Raw genomic sequence first — 24,956 nt, 5'->3', positions numbered from 1 at the left:
TAGCTCACTCAAACCATTAATTTCGCGCGCATCATAATAGTCATCCTCCATTTGAAATTCTTTTGGTCTTCTTTGATTTTGTTGTTGTTTTGAATAATGCAGCTGTGGCTGTGGCTGTTGCTGTCGCTGCCGTAGCTGTTGTTTTCGTTGTTGCTGTGTTTGATAATTTTGCTTTTGCTGGCCCAATAAACTGGATTGATTTATATTAATGGCCTTATATCAGAGGTTCTGCTCCGGATTTGGTTCGGTGGTTCGGTATAATTCGTCGTTGTTTTTATAAAATTCTTCAGCCACTGGACAATTGACATTCGTCCACCAATCACAAACACGCACCGCTTGGTTGAAAACGGTACCATTGGGACAAATAAATGAGTATTGATGACCCGAATGCAGACACCAATGCCAAACCTAAACGAAGGGGAAAGGGGAAATACAGTTTTAGTAAAGTCCACAAAATAATTCTGCAGATAATATGCACATAAGTACATATACGCCTAGGTAGTTAGAATAATTTACTTATTATGTTATAGCTATAGAAAGGGATGGTATGACGTTACGCTTTCAGAGTCTCCTAGAAAGAGGAATTGTACTTAGATGTAGCCGAATGAATGGTGTTGGCAGGGCTAAGGCGCCTCTAGCTTTTTTAAGGTACGCTTTGTTGCCGTTGAGAAATTTACAATAATGTTTACCAAAAACCGATGTTTTCAACAATAGCCTCCAATGTACTTGTACAAGCGAGGTGCACAAATTTACTCAAATATTTAAAAATTTCTAAAATAATAGTAATTAACTCACCGACGTACACCGACTTCTAAGTTAAAGGTTTTTCAGTGTTTAATATTACGCTATGAAGAGTATCAGTGCACTTTTTTTGCCATATCTTTACGATACATAGATATAATTCTTATCTCAAATAAATAGAAATTTATAAATAAAACGGTAACACTACTTCAGGTTTTACAAGGAAAAGCAAAGGGGAAATTGACGGGATGTAATTTCCAACGGTACCAACACTAACATTAAAAAATGTTGCCATCAACAAATTTCTTCTGACGTCAGTTTTGTTTATTTTGGACTTCATATTCAGCTAAAATGGTGGAATACGTTTTTTTGCGTTTATGTGAATTTATCCATTTCTGTTTACAATTGCGAATTTAACAGCTCGCCAACATAGCTTGCATATTGTGATGTACGTAGATGTTCTGAACACCAATCGGTGCAAATTTTGTGTTCTATAATTTTTGGTCATTTACCTGACAGCGTGTCTCCGTATCAGCATAATAGCCAGGAAGTCGGTTTCGGCATTTGAATGAAAGTCCCTTTGGCACCGATTCATAGGCAGGATAATCCACGCCTGCTGTATAACCATCAACTTGCTGTGCAAACAAATAAAAAAATAAAAATTCTTATGAGAAAAATCACACATTTTCAAGCTGCAAATCAATTTGTGTCACATGCTTGGTATACATTTTGTTGTGTGTGTCAAATGTTAATTTTTTATATACATATTAATCCAATGTACCTATGCATATACATACATACATAATACATTATGTAAAATTACTCAACATCCATAAAAACGACCTTCAACTTTCAAATTTTTTACTTTAATATATGTAGGTATACATATAAGATCAAGCGTATGAATTTTTTAAAATATCCACTCATTCGTCATGTGTACATTAGGGTGGAACAGTAGTATATGTATGAAATTTTTTTAATCTTTTTATGAAATGACTTAGTAATGAAATGCTGCATTTGTGAGAGCTAATAGAAATCACAAAATGTTTTTCTTAGGATAACATTTTGAGATCAATAATCAAATTTGGGAAAATAAACGAAGTTTTAACAACTAACAATACACTTCATATAGCAAATGCTGTAAAACATTCATTTGTAATTGTTTTAATTGCAATACTAAAGAAAACAAATATTGATTTAAATAACAAATAATAAAAGCCGAAAAAACTTATCACCACTTAGTAATCATCGATGTTTATAATCAATTAGTATTCCTCGTTATCTCTGCGTGCAAGTAAATACGACACTTTTTTCTCGAAGCAAGAACCGTTTTTAGTCGATGTTCTTTTCGAATTCGGTACTTAGTACCTATACTTTTTTGCAGTGTTTGTTATAGAGAAACACTATAACTATCATTCATCATAAAATCATTCCATCATGTCAAAGTAGGCCATGTAAATTTCAATCCGTAATATTGATGAAGTTGATCGCTACCTGAATTGTGGAATTCCCAATTTGTAAACCCTTTAAAGGAGTGGAAAAAATACAACTTTCTTTTACGGCCCTTATAAAATTCAACGTGTGAATTTAGTTGCTTGCCGTAGCCAAATGGGTTGGTGCGTGACTACCATTCGGAATTCACAGAGAGAACGTAGGTTCGAATCTCGGTGAAACATCAAATGAAGAAAAACATTTTTCTAATAGCAGTCGCCCCTCGGCAGGCAATGGCAAACCTACAAGTGTATTTCTGCCATAAAAAAGCTCCTCATGAAAATATCTGCCGTTCGGAGTCGGCTTGTAACTGTAGGTCCCTCCATTTGTGGAACAACATCAAGACGCACGCCACAAAGTATTCACCAACATACTCGTCGACAAAATTAATCAGATGCCAGAGGATATTATAGGTGACTATTTTTTCTAGAAGCGTTAAACGCTCTAGAAGGGTATATTGACGATTTACTATCATTACAAGAAACCCATACGTTAAATCTAATTAACAAACAAATCTAGTGCGTAAAAAAGTCAATATCGACTAAATATGTTACATGGTTAGATCGTTACGGTAACTTGAAAGTCGGGTCCTTCGTATTTCGAAAAGTCGAAACCTTCAAGTACCTACGAGTAAACTTCATTATTACAGTAGATCCACTTAACTGCATAAACGACAGACCGCACATAGAAGCTATTAGGCACACCTCAAACTGCTGAAAAAAAACTCTTGTCAAGCGGTGTAAGTTACAGATCTATAGGGTCTTATACTAATATAAAGAACTAAAGAACGCTTGGAGCGTAAAATTGTGAGGAGGAGTTTTGATCTTGCACTAGAACCTTATGGGCCTTATAAAATAAAACATAATAATGAGATCGAAGAACTTATGAATGGACAAAACATAGTGCGATTCGTGAAGGCGCAACATTTTCGCTGGCTAGGACACTCACTTCGAATGAATGACAACAGAATTGCAAAGACGACTTTGAACTCTCGCGTTTTGAGCAGCAGAAAGCGCGGACGGCCACTAAAAAGGTAGGCAGATGATATAGAAGGCGACAAGTGCAGTATGAATGCAAAAAGAAGCCAAACAATTAAACGAGCGCGATAGTAAAGGAAGCATTGAATCACCCCGAGATGTATGTGATGATGATGATTCAGTTATCGGCGCATCCTCGAAAAACTCTTATCAAAAGCAGGAAATACTATATGGTTATAGAGAAAGAAAGCGCTTATCAGGTAAATATTTAGAGACATTTCTTTTTGTACCTCAATTAGTATTATGCTAAATGTAAAATTGCTAATTAATATACGGATATATTTCACTTCAATAATAAAAATTGAAAGAAAAATTGCCTGATTTTTATAATTAAAATTTGTTATTTGATACTTAAATATAAACGATGCTTGTTACCAACATTTATTCAGTACATTAACAAGTACAGGAACATCATTAAGACGCAAGCCACAAATAGGAGGATGAGCTCGGCCAAACACCCAAAAAGGGTATATATATTCAGTACATGATACTTTGTTCCGACACCAGAAGCAACTAAAAATATCGATACCAAGGATTTGAAATCAGCTTAAACGCTAGCAACAACCAAAGATGGATATACGATGAGGCAAGTAATATTTTACACTCTTTTTATTTGTGGTATAGAAACCCAATTTTCTGGAAGTCTGCCAAAAGTGACTTTAAAAAAAGCTCACTCCACCCTAATACACATGCATGTGTGCATTTGTTTACTCACAACATTGTGCAATCACAACAGAGAACCCTTTTGAAGTGATGGATTTGTTGTAGAAAATATTTAGTTTGCATGACAAAAGTGTGGCAGTCAAACAATGGCATATGAAGTAGCAAGCTGCAATACCGAAAGTAAAACTTACAAACATTTGTATGTAAAGTATCTACGTATATCTATATAGTCTACATATACATACATATACATACTTCCGTGCATATAACTGTGCAACCAATTGTAAATTAAAATTCAAATCTGCTGCAAAGAACAAAAGAAAACACCTGCACACATAAGTTTACATATACAATTATATTTTAGATAAATGTATGCACACATATCGCATTTATCACGATTTAAATCAGGCCATATATGACTATGCCACTTCCAGGCAGCCAATAAATACTTTCACATGTCTTAATTCGGGTGACGATTGCCACATTTTGCTTCAATTTTCGATTATCCACTTTCGAACCGGTTCTTTGCACTGAAATGTAGACTCAATCCTTTGTATTGGATAGAGGAATAAGTTCGTACCGATTTTACCGAAGACTTATTTAAGCAACAAAAAACTATTTATATCAATAAGTTATTGAAGTATATATTCGCCGTTGCTGTTTACAATCTCTTCCCTCCTCTAAACCAATTTGTGTATTCCGTTGTGTATTTTTTTCGTTGAGTTCATGAGGCACCCAGTCTCTAAATTTTTCGATAAATCCCATTAAATGAAGATGATTGAGAATCGTTTTATGATCGCAATTAATTTTTCCCCAATTCCCGACTGGTTTGGCGATCGTTCTGTTTCAAAAGTGATTTGATTTTGATTTTGCAAAGCATTTCCGTGCTGTAGACTCGCCTCTGACACCTTCTCCATACACGTCGCAAATGCCCCGGGTCGCTTCAGCATCTTTTTGACCCCGATGAAAAACAAGAATTGCAGGTGTCAAAATGTTGATTTTTGCCTCCTGTTTCGGTCTCTAATATGCGGTTGAAAAAACATACATATTCTCAATAAATGGACGCAGAAAAAAAAAACGTATTCTGCAAAAAAACTAATAGCCAATAGGCTATGCGCTTTGCGGACTATCTGCTGCTTCTGCACAATTTCCGGTGACGCATCATTCGTCATTGCAGGACTAATCTCAATTGACTAAAGAAATGCAGAGATTATTTACAAGATTAAGGCTATCGGAACTCGACGAAAGTACACTGCGTAAAGAAACTGAAGAGAAGCGTCGTTCTATCGCCCACTGGCAGGACCGGTCGAACAGGCCACGCAAGGGTATATGGACCTCCCTTACAACGTGGTTAGAAAGGAACCACGGGGAACAAACTATCACCTAAAGCTATTCCTTTCAGGCAGGAGGCAGAAAATATCTCCCCAGATTTGGCCATAACAGTTCACCAAACTACCAAATCTGCACGGAGAAAAAAGAAGATGTTGAACACGTCTTGTTCCAATGCCCACACTGTGATCCCGAAATCTCTAAAATTTTAAACGGCAAAAATATTATGGATATGCTGCCGCCATCAGGTAATAATTGGAAGAGAATCTGCGCGCATGTCACACAGATTTATGGCGATCTGAGATGCACAGGCTTTCGCAGGCGTCAACAATAATTAGGAGCCTTTGAACTAACCAGCCCCGTGAGGTAATACCTTTTTGGCTCCGCGGGGAGAGTGGTCGTTAGTGGAGAGGTGTTAAGTACGTAGGTGTAGCTATGAGGTTACCAGTCGCGCATACTACTATGCCGGTATAGCAGTACTCATGAGAGTTTCCTCTTCACGGGCGTCATCTCAGAAAAAAACCATGTTGCGTGTTGCCAAACATAACCTAAGCTCACAACGGACCCATTTCGTGGCATCGTTGCCTTTATGTACGATGCGGCTGTCAAATCTGCGTGTTTGTGTTGTGCTTGCATGCGTTTTAATATTAAATGATTGTAATAGGGTTCATTTTCCCACTTTTCCGCCTTTCCTTATTTGCAGCTTGTCAATATTGATACAATTTGAATGGCTGCCGACGTCTAAAATTTAGATATATATACACATACCTAGATTTATGTAAATAAACGAACCACAGTTTAAACACAATTTCCATCAAATGCGCAACGGAAACAGTTAACATTTCGTCAACTCCACAACCTACAAACTCTTGGTTTGGCCTTGGTGGAATTTGTGGTGGATATTAGCTGAAATTTTTCAAGTACTTTCTCGCGACCCATACATAAAGTTTTTTTACTTTACAACACAATTAATCAGTTACGCACATTCAAATCAAACCGGTTACATCAACTCTACAGGATATTTAGTAATCTCCTCGTAATTCGCTAAACTTCCTAGAGTATTTTTACACCCCAGATGCAAAAGGAATGCACGCTATGTAAATAAATTAAAATAAATAAATAAGTTATTTAAATAGTTTCATTCACTCCGGAATAGCTCAGGCCTATATAAGATCAGCTTCAGCAGCACCCAACATTTTATGAGGAATGTTAAATATTATTGGAAAATACACCAACTCTATCTTATTTGCCAATTTTGTTTTATATTTTTGCGAAACACAAAATTACTGAAATTTGATTTGTGTACTTTGTGCCAGCTGATGCCGAATCATTAAAATTTTGGCATTTGGGTCAACAATGTTTTCGATTTTTCATGCGTTTAGTGACACTAACAGTTTCTTCATATTCGTAGCTCTCAAATTTGCTGCTCATTTCTCCTCTCTATGAACGGACCCACTCCCCGAAAGCTAAACACTAACATTCGCTTAGATAAAAATACAATGTTCAACAATTTGCGCAAATTTTAAGTGCTCTGTCTTCAATAGGTTCAGTCTTTAAAGAGTGACAGTTGAATCTAGTTCTGAATAAAATTTTAAGCTCCCAATGAAATGGTATACCTGATTTTTTATAGGTTTAGTTTTTAGATATGGTTTTCCAACGATTTGTAAAAGTAACAGCGGTGATCTATGCCCAGACAATTGTACGCCATGTAACTAAAACTGTCAATCACGTGCGTATGAAGCCATGAAAAGCAAACAATTAGAAGTGACAACAAAAACCAACAACTGGTCGCACAGCCGCACAGCAATGCAACGAACAGCGGTATAACAAAAAGAAGTATGAAAATGAAAAGGCGAAAAACGAAAAACGATAGTGACACACACACATAGTGTGTGTGTATTCGTATTGATGTACAATGTAAATTGCCAGTAGCAGTTAGTTTTTGTTTGGTAATGATACAAAGAGCAACTGAATGATGATAGAATAATAACTGTTTGATTGAAAGCACCAAAAACAAATGCATAACACACACACACATTCATACTTATATTGTGATGATATTTATAATATACTATAAGTATGTACATTTTTCTGTGCATGCATATGACTTAGGGATATAAGCGGTTGAGGTGTTGGTGGACATGGCAAATTCTTTGGTAATATCGCTATTGTGCTATTTTTTAAGAGCTGTTGCTTATTACCTCGTTGTGCTTCTTTTGTTGTAAGTGGTACATTGTCGTTCCTCATTTCTTGCTTGTTGCCATTGTCTGAGTTTCATCGACGCTCGAATAAATGTTTTGAGTTACGCTCAAATACACACTTTATTATGCATGTTATTTCGTGTTTAAGACCAGGTTAGACACGAAACCAAATTTTAAATTTACCTTCACAAGAAGAGGTCAGTAATTTGCCGAATGTATTCTTAGGCTACAAAAAATGTGTGGAAAAGCTTTGGTTTCCAATGGAATATATTGCTTTAAATAAATATATAAGTAGAAAGCACTAAACGACTCCTAAATTTTACAAATAATCATAATGGTTCCAAATTCAGTTGAAATGCTTGTATAGAATGCATAACTCCACTGTTTTAGATGTGAATACTATCCGAAGACTTGGTAACAGCCGAACTCACTGACCACTCTTTTGAGCCCTTATTCAATACAACTACATTGGAGGGCAATAAACCACAAGTACATACATATTCCACATTCTTCATACCAGAGAAGAACAAGTTATTGGATTTCTCGGTGTTCGAAAAACGTCTTTTGATAGAAAATTCGTTTTATGAATGTGCTCTGTGAAGGATCGCTAAAGTAGGTTGGTCTTAGGACTCAAGTGCCAAATTGATGTAATTTTGGACCGGAAACTTTCTTCGAAATTCACATAAAAAATTTCAAATATTAAAAGAAGAAGGAAAGAAATATTTGTTTCAATGAGGATTCCCCTCCAGATAAACATAGTGATAAGACTCAATAAGCCAGATAATTATCGAGAGACTCGCGAAAACTGCAGAAATGAGAAGATTCAAAAAACCGAAAGGCACTGCTCTACAAATACCCCGCACTTTCGAGGAAGGGAGGAATATTCAAGGTAGCCAAGTATGCAAAACCGGGTCTCCCACCACCCAGCTACAGTAAATGTATAAATTTAATTTTACACGTTCCGAATACAAAATAACAGTAAATAAATAACCTTATTCTGTTCTTCCCTCCACTTACAGGACCACATCAAAATGTAAAACACAAATGAGAGAATAAGCTCGACCAAACACCCAGCAAAGCATGTAAGCCGGTTTTTGTTGTTTTAGCAGCGTCGGCCGTGTTGCTTATTATTTAGTCATTGATGCCATATAATTATCGTAAGCGATGAGCGATTTGAGGTTATGGTTATCTCTCGCGGAAGTGAATTCGTCCCCACCAATATCGCTAGACTCTTTCTAGTGAGGTTTTTAAAGTCGCAGGTATATGTTAATAAATCGCAATCAAAATGGGCGTAATCGGTCATTTATATAGGCTAGTTAATTTTAACGGTAATTTTCTACAAAAACAAAAATTTGATAGCTCTGTGGAGAACCAAAATGAAATTTGTGTAATTGATGAGCCCAAAATAGAAAACACGGTGCACAAATAGTCGATGGCATGGCCACTTTTGCGTAAATGCGTGCATCTCTCCCAAACTTTGCTTCCCACCTCATTTAAATTCAACTTGAATATTACTAACGTAATCTTGTTTTTTATTGTTCTTCGTAATAAATGCTTAAGGGGTTAGGGATAGTCAGAATTTTCAAAAAATTAGATTTTTTTACATTTTCTTAAAGTATATAGCTCGTGCCTGATCGAAGAATTTGTTTTTCAAAAATTTCGATTTTTTTTCAAAAATTTCAATTTTTTTTTAACAATTAATTGTCGGTCTTTTTCTCGAAAATTTGAAGAATATTTCCTGAAGCCGGCGTTTTGTTAATTTTGAAAACAAAAAAAAAAAAAAAAAAAAAAACTTCGATCAGGCACAATATTATCTATTAACAATTTCTCTTGTCCGATTGTTTTTAAATTAATCTCCTGGGATTTGTGATAATCACCGCAATGGACTTCTGGAGAAACGGGCACCACACAAACAGCGATAACTTTTACAATTATTATTTTTTTTTTGTTTTAGAAATTTTGTTAAAGTCAAGTCGAAACATGATGTATTAATGCTATATTTTTATTTTTGTAAAATAAAGCAACTGACTATCATCATTGAAAATCATAATTTTTTCGGGCCTTTGACTACCCCTAACCCCTTAAGAAACTTTCAGAAGTCTAAGATTCAAAATATTTGTAATAAGTTTACTTTTTCTCTCTAAACAAGGGGACCGTCAAGAACCGGATGTTTTTGAAATTGACAGTGTTAAGTCGGTGCAGCGATTGCGCCATGGTATATACTGTTTCCAACCGCTCTACGATTCTCAAGCATGCCAATAATTTGTGAAGCCAATGAAATTAAGAGCGAGTAGGACGAACACTGACTCGAAACCCTCAGTGGTCTGCACGAAGGCACTCCTTAGAATTAAGTTTAGGGTCTTGCAAAATATATTTAAGAAATGTGTGTATTTTTTAGCTATTGATAATTTTATTATATTTTTATTACGGGATCTGAATTTTTTATTGAGCTGTAAACGAAACGAATTGTGGTTAATTATCCACAATCACTGCAACACTCGTAATTCGAATTCTAGCCCATCAGCTTGGCACGAAATTGCATCGAGGCCGATTGAGTAACGAATAGAAAAGTTGAAGAATAGTGTCAGCACTGTCTGAACCACTCAACCCATAACAAACTAACGCCCATTTCGACCACTCGACGCATTCAATGAGGCAAGTGAAGCAAAGCAAAGTGGTTGGAGAAAAAAATCACATCAACACTACCATAGGAAAGAAAAGCAGAAGACTTGGAAGTGGTAACAACTTGCCATTGTAGTTATTAGCAAATACCTTGCAACATTTCAAAATCACTTGCAGCTTCTCGTAGACTGCACGCTTGTTTCTTATTTGCTTTTGTAATCGTTGCTTTTGCTTTTGTCGGTTGTTGACGCTATTTACTTATTCAACTTTTTTTGTTGTTTGAAGTGATTGCAGTACCTTCGAGTTGTTGTGGTTACTTTTCAGCTTAGTTTTTTTTTTTTATTGCTGTTTGTATTATTGTTGTTGCTGCTTATACCAAAGCTATTAGTGATGCAGTAGTGATGGTTGCAACTTTGCGTGGGAGTTCAGCGGGCGATGATTATCACTCAAACAAGAGACAAATGTCTGCAATCACTTAGGCATGTGTACACTTATTTATGTATGTATGTGTGTGAGTATGTATTTACGTGCCATCAAAGTACAAACATGCATAAAAGTGAGGACCAGCTCATTCAAAGCACTAGTTTCAGAACTTGAAACAAATAAACTTCATTTAGTTTCTTTGTAGAATGTTCCTATTTTCCTATTTTTTGACTTCTAATAAAATTACTGTAGTTTTGGTTTACAAATAAGGTCACGGGGAAGAGCATCAGGATAAAAATTATTCAAATGTAATCACTTTGCAGATTTATTTAGTAATGCCGGTTTACTAAATATCGAGATTTTAATTGAATTAATTCGGGAACTAATACAAAAGTAGGGAGCGCATATTCGTTTTAATGTGGAAAAATTAAAAACAACAAATTATTGCCACTAGTGTTCACTCTGTGGTAACCACTTAAGAACCACTGCTCCGCTAAAATATTTTCTTCTTCTGCTACACATAAAATGTTTTTCGCTGTAATTGGCTTTGTTTGCCATATTGAGTTATCAAAGTAGACAGTTTTGGCGTAATTGTTGCATTTGTGAATTTTCCCATGCGAACAACATATGTACATGCACACGTATACAGAGAATAGAGTCGGAACTTGGAGATTGGTTAAAAGGGAATGTGGTTGCACTTTGGAATTTTGATGAAACTGTAATAATGTTTGCCTGTTTGTTAGAGTATGAAAATTGCAGAATGCATTTAAGATTAATGGTATGGTGGTAATGATATGTGTTGAAATGAATGTGTAAAATTGAGATGTTCATCTTAGGGAGAATGATGGGCCGATTGCCGTGAGGAGAAGTGAGGAGATTATGTGAAAAGGGTGCAATGAGATGTTGTCTGTTTGTGAAATATTATTTATTTACTGTTCAGGCTCCAAAAGTTATGTATTTGAAATTCTTAGCTCGGTTGGGCATTTATTGCGCGAAGCACCCAGTCTACTAGCTAGGAAATCTGATTAAAATCAGTTTCGGACTAGCAAGCAGAACTCCAGAGATGAGCCCATCTGTTTTTTTTTTTTTTTAATTCACACCAAGTCAAACATTCGTTTAATTTTAAAGAGAAGACTTAATGAAGCGATAGTAATATGATTCTCGCTATTGAGCTACAAGCGCAAAAGTATCTGCACACGATTTGTGGGCAATTTTACAGGCCATTTCTCTGTACTCAGTTTCTCAGAGCGTAATGAAAATGTGCTGAACACTCTTTGTTCAGACCAATTTGCCACTTTTTTTTCAAAAGTCACAGAAATCACCTCTTTTTGTTTGTTTCTTATTTAAGTTTAATAACTTCTTTAGTTTATTCTCCTACTATGCCACATAAATCCAAATTTCAAATTTAAAAAAATATAAAAACTGTTTCTATCTTTTTAATGAGAATATTTAAACAAAATTTGGGTATAAAGTTTTATAGCACATTAAATTTTGCTATAATAAGGTGAATGTTTTTTCCTGTAGTATTGAGTCTGTTCTTCCATAAAAACAGCGCACCCCTTTTGAACAACTTTAAGCCTGTATTTTATAACACTAAAATTCAGATCTGATTAAAAGGTTTGAGAATGAACTGTATATACAGGGTGCATACAGGGTTAAGCACATGCGTATATATGGATATAACTTCCCGAAACCATCATTTTTCTTTTAGCTCTTTTTCAGATAAGACATGTAGGACTGCAACTTAGCTCAAGAAATGAAGAGACGTGCAGTTATCGACGCCATAAGTGGAAGTCACACCGATTAGTAATCTATAGTTTTTTTAGTACGCCCATTCATTCGTTCATTTTCCCGTTTTTCGAGATTAAATAGCCGAAAGCGTTTTTTTTTTACGAAAACCATGCTTTTCATAGAATTTTTCTGTACTTTGTAATGAAAAATTCAAAATATTTTTTTTAAAATCCAAAAATTTTTTTTAGAAAAATATTTTTTATTTTTTATTTTAATACTATTAAATTCTGCTTATCAAAATTTATTTTAAAGGTATAACTGAATTTTTATGGAGATACAAATTTTCTTGGTTGAATTTCGATCATGAACGATGAACGTAAAATCATTTCGGAAACACCAGCGCACAAACATTTTTAACGGGTATGCAATTTACGTGTTTTACAGCTTGACTTTTTTATCAAGCATGGTTGCATTTAAGTTTCAGTATTGACACAGCTTTAAATATTTGAAATTATTTCTTGTTTTTAACTAACTATTATATAAGTATTGTTAGCTCTCATTTTATTCGGTGGATACGTTCTACAGAAAAGGTTAGGTTAGATTAGCCTGGTTGGCATTAAGCTACGCATAGACCTTTTGGTCCCTAGCGATACCAGATGGAGACCGACTTCTACGAATACCGAAAGTAGACATCATGTAGGATGTCAGCGCTTTTGGCGAATCTAAGCAGAGCTGGGAGATCCGCTTTTGAGACGTCCTCCAGACCCTCAAACAGTGTGGCTCCCAGCCATTTTAAACGCGTTTTTAATAATGCCGGACAAACGCACAGATGGTGTTCTAAAGTTTCCTCAACATCCTCTCTGTATTTCCTGCATTTGTCTATGTTAGTAATCCCTATTTTGTACACATGTGCAGCCAATAGATTATGACCTGTTAGCATACCTCTGATAGTTCTGCAGTCCTTTCGCGAGAGCGTAAGCACGAATTGAGTCGGGTTTTTGTTGCTAGTTCTACACATGACTTTTGCTGTTTTGTATGTGGTCAGATTAGTCCACCTAGCTTTCACTCCCCTTTTCATGTAGTCGTCCATTTCATTGTATATTGTATTTAGCGGTTTTGGTATGTACGTTAAGTAATTTCAAAAATCGCACAAATTCGAGACAACGAGTTGAAATTTACTTAAAACCGCATTCGAACGTATTTTTTAGCGAATGCGGCACCCATTGTGCACACCGCTTTCTGACCTCTAATACTTCAGTCAGAATATTTCTTACACTGCACAATGAGATGCCCAGGGATTCTACTAAATCTCTTTCAGTCACTCGGTGATTTTCCAATACGGTATCCTGTATTTTTTCTATAATTTCGGGTGTTGCAGCTCGTCTTGGACGTCCTTGACGTGGATCGTCTTCAAGGCTTCTACGACCACACTTAAACTCAGAAACCTATCTTTCGACTGCACTAATTGATGGCGAAAAGTTTTTATTCACTTTCAACATTCCTTCATAAGTTTCTTTTGCTTGGAAGGATTGAACTAAAAATAAAAATTCAATCACTGCACGATACTTGATTTTTTTCCATTGTAGAAAATACTGTGACACGCCGATACTAAATAGTTCGTTAACAAAGAATGAATTGACAGATTGAATTGAAGCAACGCCCTCTTATCGAACCGCAAAACTTATAGAACAACCTAGAAATTTGATATATGAAAGAATTTTGTATTTATTTGTATACAATGTAGTTTTTTTTAGTTTAATTTCGTTCAAAATTGTCGCCATTCCTTCATAAAATTACTGTAGGAACACATTCTAAAAATTCTGGTATACTTCAATTTCACTCCTACAAAAATTAAATTATATTTTCTAGTTGATGACGGTTAAATACCCGACAATTTAGGAAAGTTTTGTAAAAATTGGTAAATACCCATATCATTTTTACATAAAATAGAAGTAGAAACCTGTGATAGATGTTGAAGATGGTCGAGAGTATATTGCCTGAAATATATTCAGCTGTAATAGAGGGTTACCCTGGACTGCAGCTGACAGCTAAGTGAACTGGTTTCAGTGCTTTAGTATTTCTTTCATGAGGATAAGGACTTTTATATTATTTTTCATCATTATTCGTAACTCAAATTAGTGCTTATACATAGTACTTGCAATTTATTTTCAATGTCCCTAAAGGCCTTCATCTCATTTGAAATGGTGTTTTTGGGTTGTTTCTTGTATGTAAAACGGAAACGAAAAAAGATTTTTTATTTTTGTTTTGAGTATTTCATTTTCTGATCTTTTATTAAAAAATAAACACTTTTTTGGCCATACACTGTTCCAAAAGAGGTCAGCCTTCAAAAAATTGCTTCACATGGACAATGGACACAGATATAGCCGGTTCTAATAAACCGATTTTGATGAAATAAAATTTAAATGACATATAATTGACGTCGTTATCGTGTGAGCTACTACCAAAAAAGGGTCAAAAAACGGTTTTTCAACTTTGAACGTCCGCCATTTTGTCAAATTTTATTTTTTTCATTCATACTTTTTACATTCATACTGAACAAGAACCTTTTTGTCTTTTTGATTTCAGACACCTGTGAGTCAGCGACATACCTGTTTTTGGAAGATTATTTTTTGAAGGCTAACGACTTTTTGAACGAACCTCGTATAGCCAAAAAACAATAATACCAAGTACTGAAAAAAACAATCTTTTTGCGCTTCCGTTGTACACGCTTTTAAAGAAACACCCAAAAAAGCACCATTTCAAATGAGCCGAGGGCCTAAATGCTGCGTACACTTTGCGTGTGAATATTAGATATTTTTTTTAATTAATTAATTATAATAGCAAAGTGTAAGAAACTCATCAAAGGGAGTACTATAAGACACTCGAGCAGCTGAGTCCTAGATGAAGCTCTTAAACCAAAAGCTCAAAAAGCCAAAGAAATTATATTATTTTATTCGTCTTAGTTTGCTACTTTTTATTGTCAGCTTTAGAAATGCAATATAAGATAAAGTATTTTACTATAAGCGGTAATTAATTACAGGCGAACACGTGTGTAAGAAGCTATGTGAAATCAGTCAAACTGCGAAAGCAATACAAAAACGTTAAAAATAGGTTTTTATATTTACCTTAGATTTAGGTAATTAAAATTTTTAAACACTCCGTTTATCCCCATTACTAGCTTGCCATCCTCGGAAAATAATAAAAAATTACGCATCGCATTCAGATTTGCAGCGCCCCTCTTAGTAAGCAGTGCAAACACTATGGCCCCTATTATGAGTTGCATTCGATCTTCGATATTCGTTGGTTGTCGAAGATCGAAAATCGAATGTCAATTTGGTATTATGAGCGGTGCAACGCTGTCGAAATTTTCGTTGTATACCGAATTTAGAGTCGAATGCAATTTTGCTTTCGATTGTGTAGCATATTGTGGGAAAACTTGTTAAAATGTAAGTTGTTTGCGATTATTTATTGTTTTATAGTAACCAAATAATAAATATATACAAATTTTGTTAATTTTATGCAGGTCGAAAGTCGTGAGTACCAAACAGCAATTAGAAAGGCTAGTTGCATTAATGAAAGAGAATCCACAATTCGCAAAAGGGATTTGCACCAAAGTTCAAGCAGCAAAAAAATGGGAGGAATTTACAACGGAGCTGAATTGCTTGGGACCACCAGTTAGAACGGCAGCAAAATGGATTAAGGTTAATAATGGTTTTTTTCGTGATGTTTATAGAAATACATTTTTATTTTCACTTGGCAGAAATACGTAGAGGAACTGAAATACATATTTTTTTCGAATGACGAATAATTGAATAAAGAAAATTTATAACAAAAATAAAACAGAAACTGTGGCGTAAAGGTTTCTATTTAATATTTTTTAGATTTTTCTATAATATTCTAAGAATTTCATTTTGTATGTTTTCTGCTTCTTCGTTATTTGGCTCCACTTCAATATCTTCAGCATCATCGTTGAGGGTCTCATCGGATAACTCTTCATCCGGAAGTTGAACATTATAAAACAAGAAAATGTGCAAAGCTGCACACACATAAATAATTTGTGTTGCTTTTTTTGGAGAATAGTGAAGAGCTCTTGGCTCGGGTGCACTGCTGCAACTGGTTTTCCGTACTGGACAGTAGGTTCATAAACACCTCTTTAGATAATCTTAAGTTCTTTAAAAAACTGTAAGGAAATTTCTGTAATATTAAGAACGTCAACACATTTTGAAAATACTAAACTTACTCAGTGGAAGCCATTTCTAGGGGGTTGGATGCGCCCCTCAGCTATTTTCTACATCTAGCTAGTTCCACTAATCTTTCATCGTCCGATGAATCGTCGAACCACAACTCCGTTGTACTCATTTTCACAAAAAATACTTTTTTTAACTTTTAAAAATGTTGTTAGCAAAGAATTTCAACACAATCGGTTGTTCTTTTATTTTGATTTGCTGTATCAGCTGAGAAAAAATTATCTATTGTAAGTGCGTCGAGCGATCGAAATTCACAATAGTCCTATTCTTCAACGAATAAGCACCATAATACCAAATGAAAATTCGTTCGATCAGCACTTTCGACTACAGTCGAAGATCGAATGTTGCTCATAATAAGGGTATATATCTTATGCAATAATCTGTATACGTACATTTTTACTGACACATATACATACATATTATATATAAATTAATTAATTTTAATCAAATTCGTAATAACTGTTTGGCAGATGGCTTCTGTCATGGCAATGGAAGAACAAACTTGTTCTATCAATCTAGGGTTATGCAGACTTCTGTAATTGGAATGTGATTGAACGTCCTAGTTATACTCGTATAAAGAGCATGATATTAAAAAAAAGAATAATAATAAAACTCGGAGCTTAAGTAATTTATTTAGTTAAATATTTTGTGACTTTTATGAGACTACATAAAAGTTCGCTTAAAGAGTTTTTAATTTTAAGTGATAAATTAGTTATCGACACCAAGTAAAAAAGCATATAGAGTGTCATTAAAGATAGATAAAATTGTTAGATAATTTATTAAATGGCCTTCACCAGACCGCAGACATCACAATAGAATCGAATTGCATGAAGCAAACTACAAGTGCTCATCGTTTCATATACGAGTATTGCTTGTTATTTTCGTAGCGGAGGAAATGCTTGATACACAATGCAATCAAATTGAAATCGTGAATGCTGGTCGCTCATTCGATCAATTGCGCTAAATTGGAGTTGCACGGAGGAATAAAAAAGTGAATCTTTACAATCAAAATTAAGAGGTGATTGGCAATAGAAACGAGCGCACAACACCACACACACAGGCAGATGACGTTTGCAGACCCAGTTACTTATGTATATATGTATACAAGTCCACATACATATAAATAAAAGCATCACAAAGGGATTGATAGGCGCAGAGCAGATGATTGCAAAAAGTTGATGTGGAATTGATGTGATTGTGATGCACTGATCGTTTGAATCTTTTTGAACTGAATTTGTGGTAGATGCGCGCCTTCACTTTCACACGAATGCACGACGAAGCCACCAGCCGCATAGTGTGCAGAATTAACAAAAGCGTAGGGCAGCAAGAGCAGTTCCATGCAATAAGTAATACAGTATATAAGTAAGTTTATATGTGGTTTCGGATGTATAGATTGTACATGTGTATGTACATATATATTTGCTCCGTTATTTGAAGTACACTTACCCCACTGACACAAATCGCAGCACAAAGTAATCCAAAAATTATAACAAAAGTTGATATTGCAACGGTTTGGAGCTGCGGCAGTGACGATTCCAAATGAAGATGCCGTCGATGTGAATTACTGGAGTTTTGTTGTTGTTTTTCTTGTTGTGAATGTTGTTGTTTTTGAGTCATCTTTATTGTTGCCATTGTTGATTTTGTTTTCATAGCCATAGTACTGTTGGTATGTAGTGTGTATGTATGACCATGCATGTATACAATATTTCAACTACGGAAAATGTACCGTGGAGCGTATACGTAATTTATTTTGAATGAGATTCACTTATCTACAACGACCAGAACATGGAAAATGAGAAGAAAAAATAAGACACGGTTTATGCATGCATACAAATTGCAAAAACACTGCAATAAATAGTCGGGAGTTTACTTCAGTCTCAGAGAAGCGCGAAACAAATCAATTCAAAAATTAACAAAACAAAAAAATTTGTAAATCTATACTTTAGAACTGGAATTTTAAATTAAAAACGATAAATGGTAACGAATTCTAAAAATAATTATCGGCTGAAGTGAAAAATTCTCAATGTTTTCCGCTAGATGCCTGTAGTGAGTCATATCATATTTTAGAACGCGTACCTTACAACGGGCTATAAAAAAAGATTGCGCTGTTCTATGTTAAAGCTTCCAAAATTGAGATTAAAAAAAAACGAAAACTAGATACATTCTTCAGTACCGCTACGGACAAAATGAAAAGACGGAGCGGGCGATGACTCCAATGAATCCGTTCAGGTAGGTCAATCGTCCAAAATGTTGTTAAATCATGAACTCGTCTAACCGGGCTCGTCTAGTATGTGACCACTTGTTCCATTGCCGAGGAATTTAAAATTAAATTTGCATAAGAACAGTTATAGATATAGTAATTGCATCGCTCTAAATAAAGCGGAACGCATTGAGAACTTTTTACTTTCATTTGAAAATTCGATTTATAATACAAATACAAAGATTTTTTTCTATAAACACTCGACTACTCATAATTCATAAAAAACTAAATTTTAAATATTCGATTATTTAAATTACATCGAAGCTCTTTTACGATATAGTTGGCTTGAATTTTTTTGGAAAAACAATTTCTACACTTAACGTTCATTTTTATTAAATATTTGCTAATTTTTCTTTGTTAATGCTCAATAATTCTTTATAGTTTTATATCCATTTAGTTTCAAATAAGTATGATCATTTAGTTTTGTCAGTTTTTCAATATTTTCGAATGATTGTTTATCTTGTTCATTTCAGGCGCAAGGAAAATTTTATTCCGTTCAACTTTTCCCACCAATAAGTTGTTTTTTATATTAGCAATGTTTTATGCACAAATCTATTTTATATTCACGTAATAAAATAATGTATACAATTTTTTGGTTATACGCACATTCCAATTAACACGCCTACACTTGTAATTATCGCGACTGTGTCAAAGAGGGAAATAGACGAATGCGCGTTTGCACGTGCGACTCTGCCGCTAGTCGAGATGCGAAAGTTAAAAAAATCGTGCAAACAATTTTATTTTATACCTCCAATATGTTCACCATAGCCGCCAAATGTACAACACCAAACGATGCGCTTTGAGCGATGAGTGTGCAAAATCCAAAAATCATCATCGCCAACATCCACAAAGTCACAAGAGCAGCTGAAGCACAACTAACAACAGCTAAAAATGCAGAAGCGGCAAAAACAAAATCAAATTCAAACTAAATAAAACAAAAATATATTTAAAAACTCAAAACTCAAAACCAAACACAAATGTGCTTGAAAAGGCAATCGTTGAACTCCGCTTTGGCGCTCTGTTAGATGCGAACACTATAGTACTACAGTGGCAACCACAGCAAAAGACAACCGACAATCAACAATGCAAAACCAACAAGAAAGAAAATGAGCCAAGGCATCTACCCTGCACATTTTGCATTGGTTCAGAATTCACAACAACTTCTCTCACTGGGGATTTCAAGCAGTGGCACTCAGTAAATTCATTACCTGCAATAAGTGCTGAAGTGCCCAATGGCCGCATTCATGTAGGCACTTTGATCCGAAAATATTTAATGCGATTTAATGATTTCAAAACCTGCAAAATTTGCAAGAAATTTGACAATGATACTTAATGATATTGAAAAACTTCGTTTAGGTAATTGACTGAATAAAGTAAACCGAAAGGCTTAAGGAATGAACTGAATATTGTATTGGGAAACCAAACAATGCAAAAATGGTGTAACATTACAAAAAAACAAAACCTAAATTACAGAAAAACGTCTCTGTTGAATGGGCTTTTTACATTTTATATAAATAAACCACTCACATCGGCAATGCCATAAAATATAGAGCATCATATAAAATATTCGTCGGCAAATAATACAATAAAACAAATACATATTTGTATCAAATGTCACATTTTTTACTCAATAAATAAACAATTTTGGATCAAAAAATCGAGCAACCCAATAAAACCGATCGCTTTTAAATTCAAAACGCTTTTAATTCATGATAACGTTGCCCAGCCCTATATAAAGTACCGATTTTCCTATGAAGGAAAAGTATGCATCAGAAATATTTTATATTAGTTTAATTTTCGCATCTTATAGTTTTAGAATATATACATATATAGGGGTTTTCAGTAAGAGCGCTTCAACTTTTGAACTTTTTTGAATAAAACACAAACGGTTTGACTTTTTTAACTAATTTTTTTTTTTTATTATCAAGTTTGTTTTAAGTATGAAATTCGATTTCTTTTGCATGACTACAGCGTGCACGTTTTACGAAGTCCAATCGTTGAACCCAATTTTCGACCACTCTTTTGCATAAATCGGCCGAAATTCCAGCAATTTCGCGTTCAATATTGGCTATGAGCTCACAAATCGTCGCCGGCTTGTTACTGTAGACCAATGACTTCACATAACCCCCATAAGTGACGACTTGTTAAATGGACCGTAAAATGGCCGCAATGCTCTTAAAGTAGCAGCAACAGAACGATTATTTTCATAAAAAATGTTCACGATTTGCAATCGTTGCTCAAGTGTGTAGCGTTCCATGATGAAATGTATACTAATGAAGTTTACAAATGACAAGCGAAAAATAAAAAATATTGCGTCGTTCACCCTCACTATCGGAAAAAAGTTGAAGCGCACCTATTGAATAACCCTATATATATACACTACCGGTCAAAAGTTTGGGTTCACTTGAAAAATTGTAAAAAATTTTCAAATAATCATGATTTTCTTCGTCAAAGATTTTTTAATATTGTTATTTTACAGAAAGTAATTGTGTTTAATACAAAATATGTTAACTTTTAAAGAAACCCGCAAGTATTTGTTCATATTTTCGATTGCTCGAAATATCCGCCTTTTGCTCGTATTACAGCATCGCATATTCTGGGCATCCTATCAATTAATTTACGCAAAGATTCTGCTGTTATTTGATTCCAGCAATTTTGCAGAAATGTCCAAAGTTGTTTTGTATTAGTAGGTTGCAATTTTCTTACTTCTCTGTCCAACTCGTCCCACAGCAACTCGATCGGGTTACAATCCGGCGACTGAGGAGGCCATTCCATATATTTGAGTTGTTTTTGATTTTCTTTGGCTGCAATATAATCCTGGCAAAATTTTGAAGTGTGCTTAGGATCGTTATCCTGCTGGAAAACGAATCCGCTGCCCACAAGTCTTTTCCCACACGGAAAAGCGTGCCGTTGACTATGTTGCCGTATGTTGTGGTAGACTTTTTTGTCCATGATACCCTCAATTTGCACAATGTCTCCAACTTTGCTTCCAGCAAAGCATCCCCAAACTAACACTAACCCTCCACCATGCTTAACTGTGGAAGCAACACATTGGTTCATCATGCGTTCACCGACAAAACGACGAACACATTGGCGGCGTCGTTTGTTGAAAATTTCAAATTTGGACTCGTCCGTGAACAAGACTTTAGACTATTGTTCAGTTGTCCACTCTTCATGTTTTTTAGCCCAATTAAGTCTCTTTACTTTATTTTGCTTTCGAAGTAAAGGTTTTTTGGCGGCGACGCACCCTTTTAGGCCGTAGTTTCTTAGTCGTCGCTGTACCGTCGAAACAGATACTGGAGCCTCGCGCGAGGAATTGAGTTGTTCGCGAATTTCAGGGGCTGTTAGAAAACGATTTGTTTTTTGCTTACAACACATACGAACTTATCCTCTCCTTTTGACGTAGTTTTAGGCCTCCCAGAACGATGACGACTCTGATTGCACCCAGTATCGCCCTTTCTTTGTAACGTTCTTATGACAGCATTTTGAGAGACATTACATTTTGAAGCAAATTTTCGCGTTGAATAGCCTTTTCCATGTAGTGCTACAATGACTTCACGTGTTTCTACACTAAGCTCTGCTTTCCGCCCCATTTTAAATAATAAAACAAGAAATATGTAGTTTTATTGAAATTTTAATAATTAGAAGATAATTTTTGTATAACGTCGACTTGTATGTAAGTTTTTGTAAAACAGTTATTTTTTGGATTACAAAAAATTGCTTTAAGTATCTTTTAGATAACAAAGATGACACCAACAATTAGAAATATAATTCTTGAAGCGAGTTTTGCAGCAATAAGATGTTACGCGTAATAGGCACTAGACGCATTGACAGAATGCAGCAAGTCATAACACGTTCATGCTTGATCTACGCGTCTCCCACAGTCACTTTGTAAACAATAACAATCTCCTAAACTCAAACTAGTAGCAGAACGCACGTTTAAAAAAAAAATACTAATAAGCCGACTTTATTGTGTAAAATTCCAAAATAATGTAAGTGAACCCAAACTTTTGACCGGTAGTGTATATATATATAATTGGCGCTTTCACCCTTTCTGGGTGATTGGCCGAGCTACTTCTCCTATTTGTCTCTCAGTTGTTTTAAGCCGACTCCGAGCCGCAAATATTTTTTATGAGGAACCTTTTCATGGCAGAAATACACTTGGAGGCTTGGAATTGCCTGTCGAGGGGCGTTCTCTCTGAGTTCCGAATGGTAGTCACGCAGCAACCCATTCTGCTGCAGCGGCCGCCGTTAAAATAATATGGAAAAAAAGTAACAAAGGTGTTTATTAATGTTTTTTTTTTGTTTTTTTTTTTACATTAAATGGGTTTTTTATGTCTAAAAATCTTAATTTTATTTGAAGCCTAACAAACCTTTTTTGAAAAAGAATGATTTGTGTTTTTTTTTGTGTGAATGTAGGCAGCATTCTACATGTTTGAAGCATTATTGATTTTGGAGGGAAGATGACGACTGAACGATGATTGAATTACGTTTGCACAAGCCGCTTTAAGCAGCTGATGAATCTCATCAGATATGTGATATCTAAACCTGCTAATATTCGCAAGTGTAGAAAAAAAGTGAGAACCAAGGTGTCTGCTTCTCAGCCAAGCGAAAACAGAACAGCGGAGAAGAAGGTGGTGAGACAAGGTGAATTGTGCTCCCGCAGAAGGAACTAGAAGCAATATCAAGTCCCGTCTACAGGTAATGTCCGGCAAGGATACCCGCAAAATTGTGCTGCAGCTTTGTTAGCCTTAGATCTACCCATGGCCTGAAGGATCTCGCGATTTTGCACGTTTGTGCACGATCGCTAAGTTGACGTGAAGCCCATTTTTCCAGGAGTAGACTACAGATTTTCGAGGGAACTCCAATGCTCCCATTTCACGGGAAAACCATCTTGAATGTCTCCTGCTTAGCTAGCTCATCCGTGCAGCAGTATCCCTCAATGTCCCAGTGACTAGGAACGGAAAGGAGCCTAATATTGAAGTATTCCACTGCAGTCGAGTGAGAATTGCCGCTCAGTTATGGGAGTAAATGTTACCTGAATTTGTACTTAATGGAGAACTTTTTGAACAAACTCCTTCAAACCTCTACACATCCGTATTTTGAATCAATTCGGTTTTTGTATTTTATTCAGTTTAAGAAAAGTTTTAAAAGTTTTAAAAGTTTAAGAAACGGTGGGGTTGGAGTTGAATAGTTAGCACTACATGGGACCCAATACTATAAATTCTAAATTTCATTCAATTTGATACCGCCAAGTAAAGAAGTCAATCGAAAAGAAAACATCAATTATGAAAAAAAAATTTTCTCATTTCTCTAAACATCCATAGATCTCTATTATTTGTAACTGTCACAATAGAGAGTTAATTGAATTCGTTCAGTACTTGGACAAGCCTGTTGAGGCGATGTCCTCAGATATTGTTAAACAACCTCTATACTCGTAGTAAGCTTAGTCTGCTTAAGGTCAGCGTAAGGGAAGTACTGTATTTGTTAACACTTCTTCAAAAGCAACAACCCGTAGGGAATTCTAGAGAGAAGTTTTTGGGCGTGTATAATGAGATGTGACTTTATCAACTAGGTTATTGCTGCATATGAGATTAGGACGTTGGGAAAAATTCTGCAACTCCGCTTAGATATCACAACCATATGGATAGAAGGTACTAGTTTTTGCGATTCAGAATCCATTTTGCTGCACGAAAAACTGAAAGCCACCATTAAGGAATGAAAAAGAGGAAAACGGACTGGAGATATTATTCTTTTGCATGACACTGGGCCCTTTCACAAATGCCATACTGCGATAGTATTACCTAACCAATCTCCATATGGTCAGATTGATTCAGTCAAGCTTTTATTTAATATCAAAAATTATAAAACAGAACTGCCAGGAAAAAAATATCCTGACTAATGATATGCAGTCGACTATTTCAGCCTATTTTGAATGTATTTATGGTATGCATAAAGAACGTTTTGGAAAGATCTGAGAAGTGTACAATACGTTGGAAAAGAAAATTAATGTCATATTTAATTTCATACCCCCTTCCTTTCTTTTTGACAACCTTTGAAAAAATAACCCTGCAGCAAATTGCGAAGGAGATGAAATCACACGACCCCGGCCAAATTCAAAGCAAATAGCTTCACATTATTAGTGATATATTCTTTATTAAGCCGTGCTTCTTCTTTTAATAGAAAATTTGAAGAACAACCCCTTTTGGAG

At 35.2% G+C, this 24,956-nt stretch overlaps 1 protein-coding gene across 1 annotated transcript; it reads right to left on the bottom strand.

The window, feature by feature from the left end:
- Positions 1–218: 218 nt before the first annotated feature.
- LOC128861648 (uncharacterized) lies at positions 219–19,644 on the bottom strand. The gene is made up of 4 exons (XM_054099935.1): positions 19,352–19,644; positions 17,932–18,254; positions 1,254–1,376; positions 219–408 (listed from the first exon to the last, which is right to left on the bottom strand). The coding sequence occupies exons 2-4, from the start codon at positions 18,178–18,180 to the stop codon at positions 220–222; spliced, it is 561 nt and encodes a 186-aa protein (XP_053955910.1). The 5' UTR covers positions 18,181–18,254; positions 19,352–19,644; the 3' UTR covers position 219.
- Between the last annotated feature and the right edge of the window lie 5,312 nt (positions 19,645–24,956).

This window comes from Anastrepha ludens, chromosome 4 (assembly GCF_028408465.1).
Source record: "Anastrepha ludens isolate Willacy chromosome 4, idAnaLude1.1, whole genome shotgun sequence".
NCBI classification, from domain to species: Eukaryota; Metazoa; Arthropoda; class Insecta; order Diptera; family Tephritidae; genus Anastrepha; species Anastrepha ludens.
This window is presented reverse-complemented; position numbering and strand designations above follow the sequence as displayed.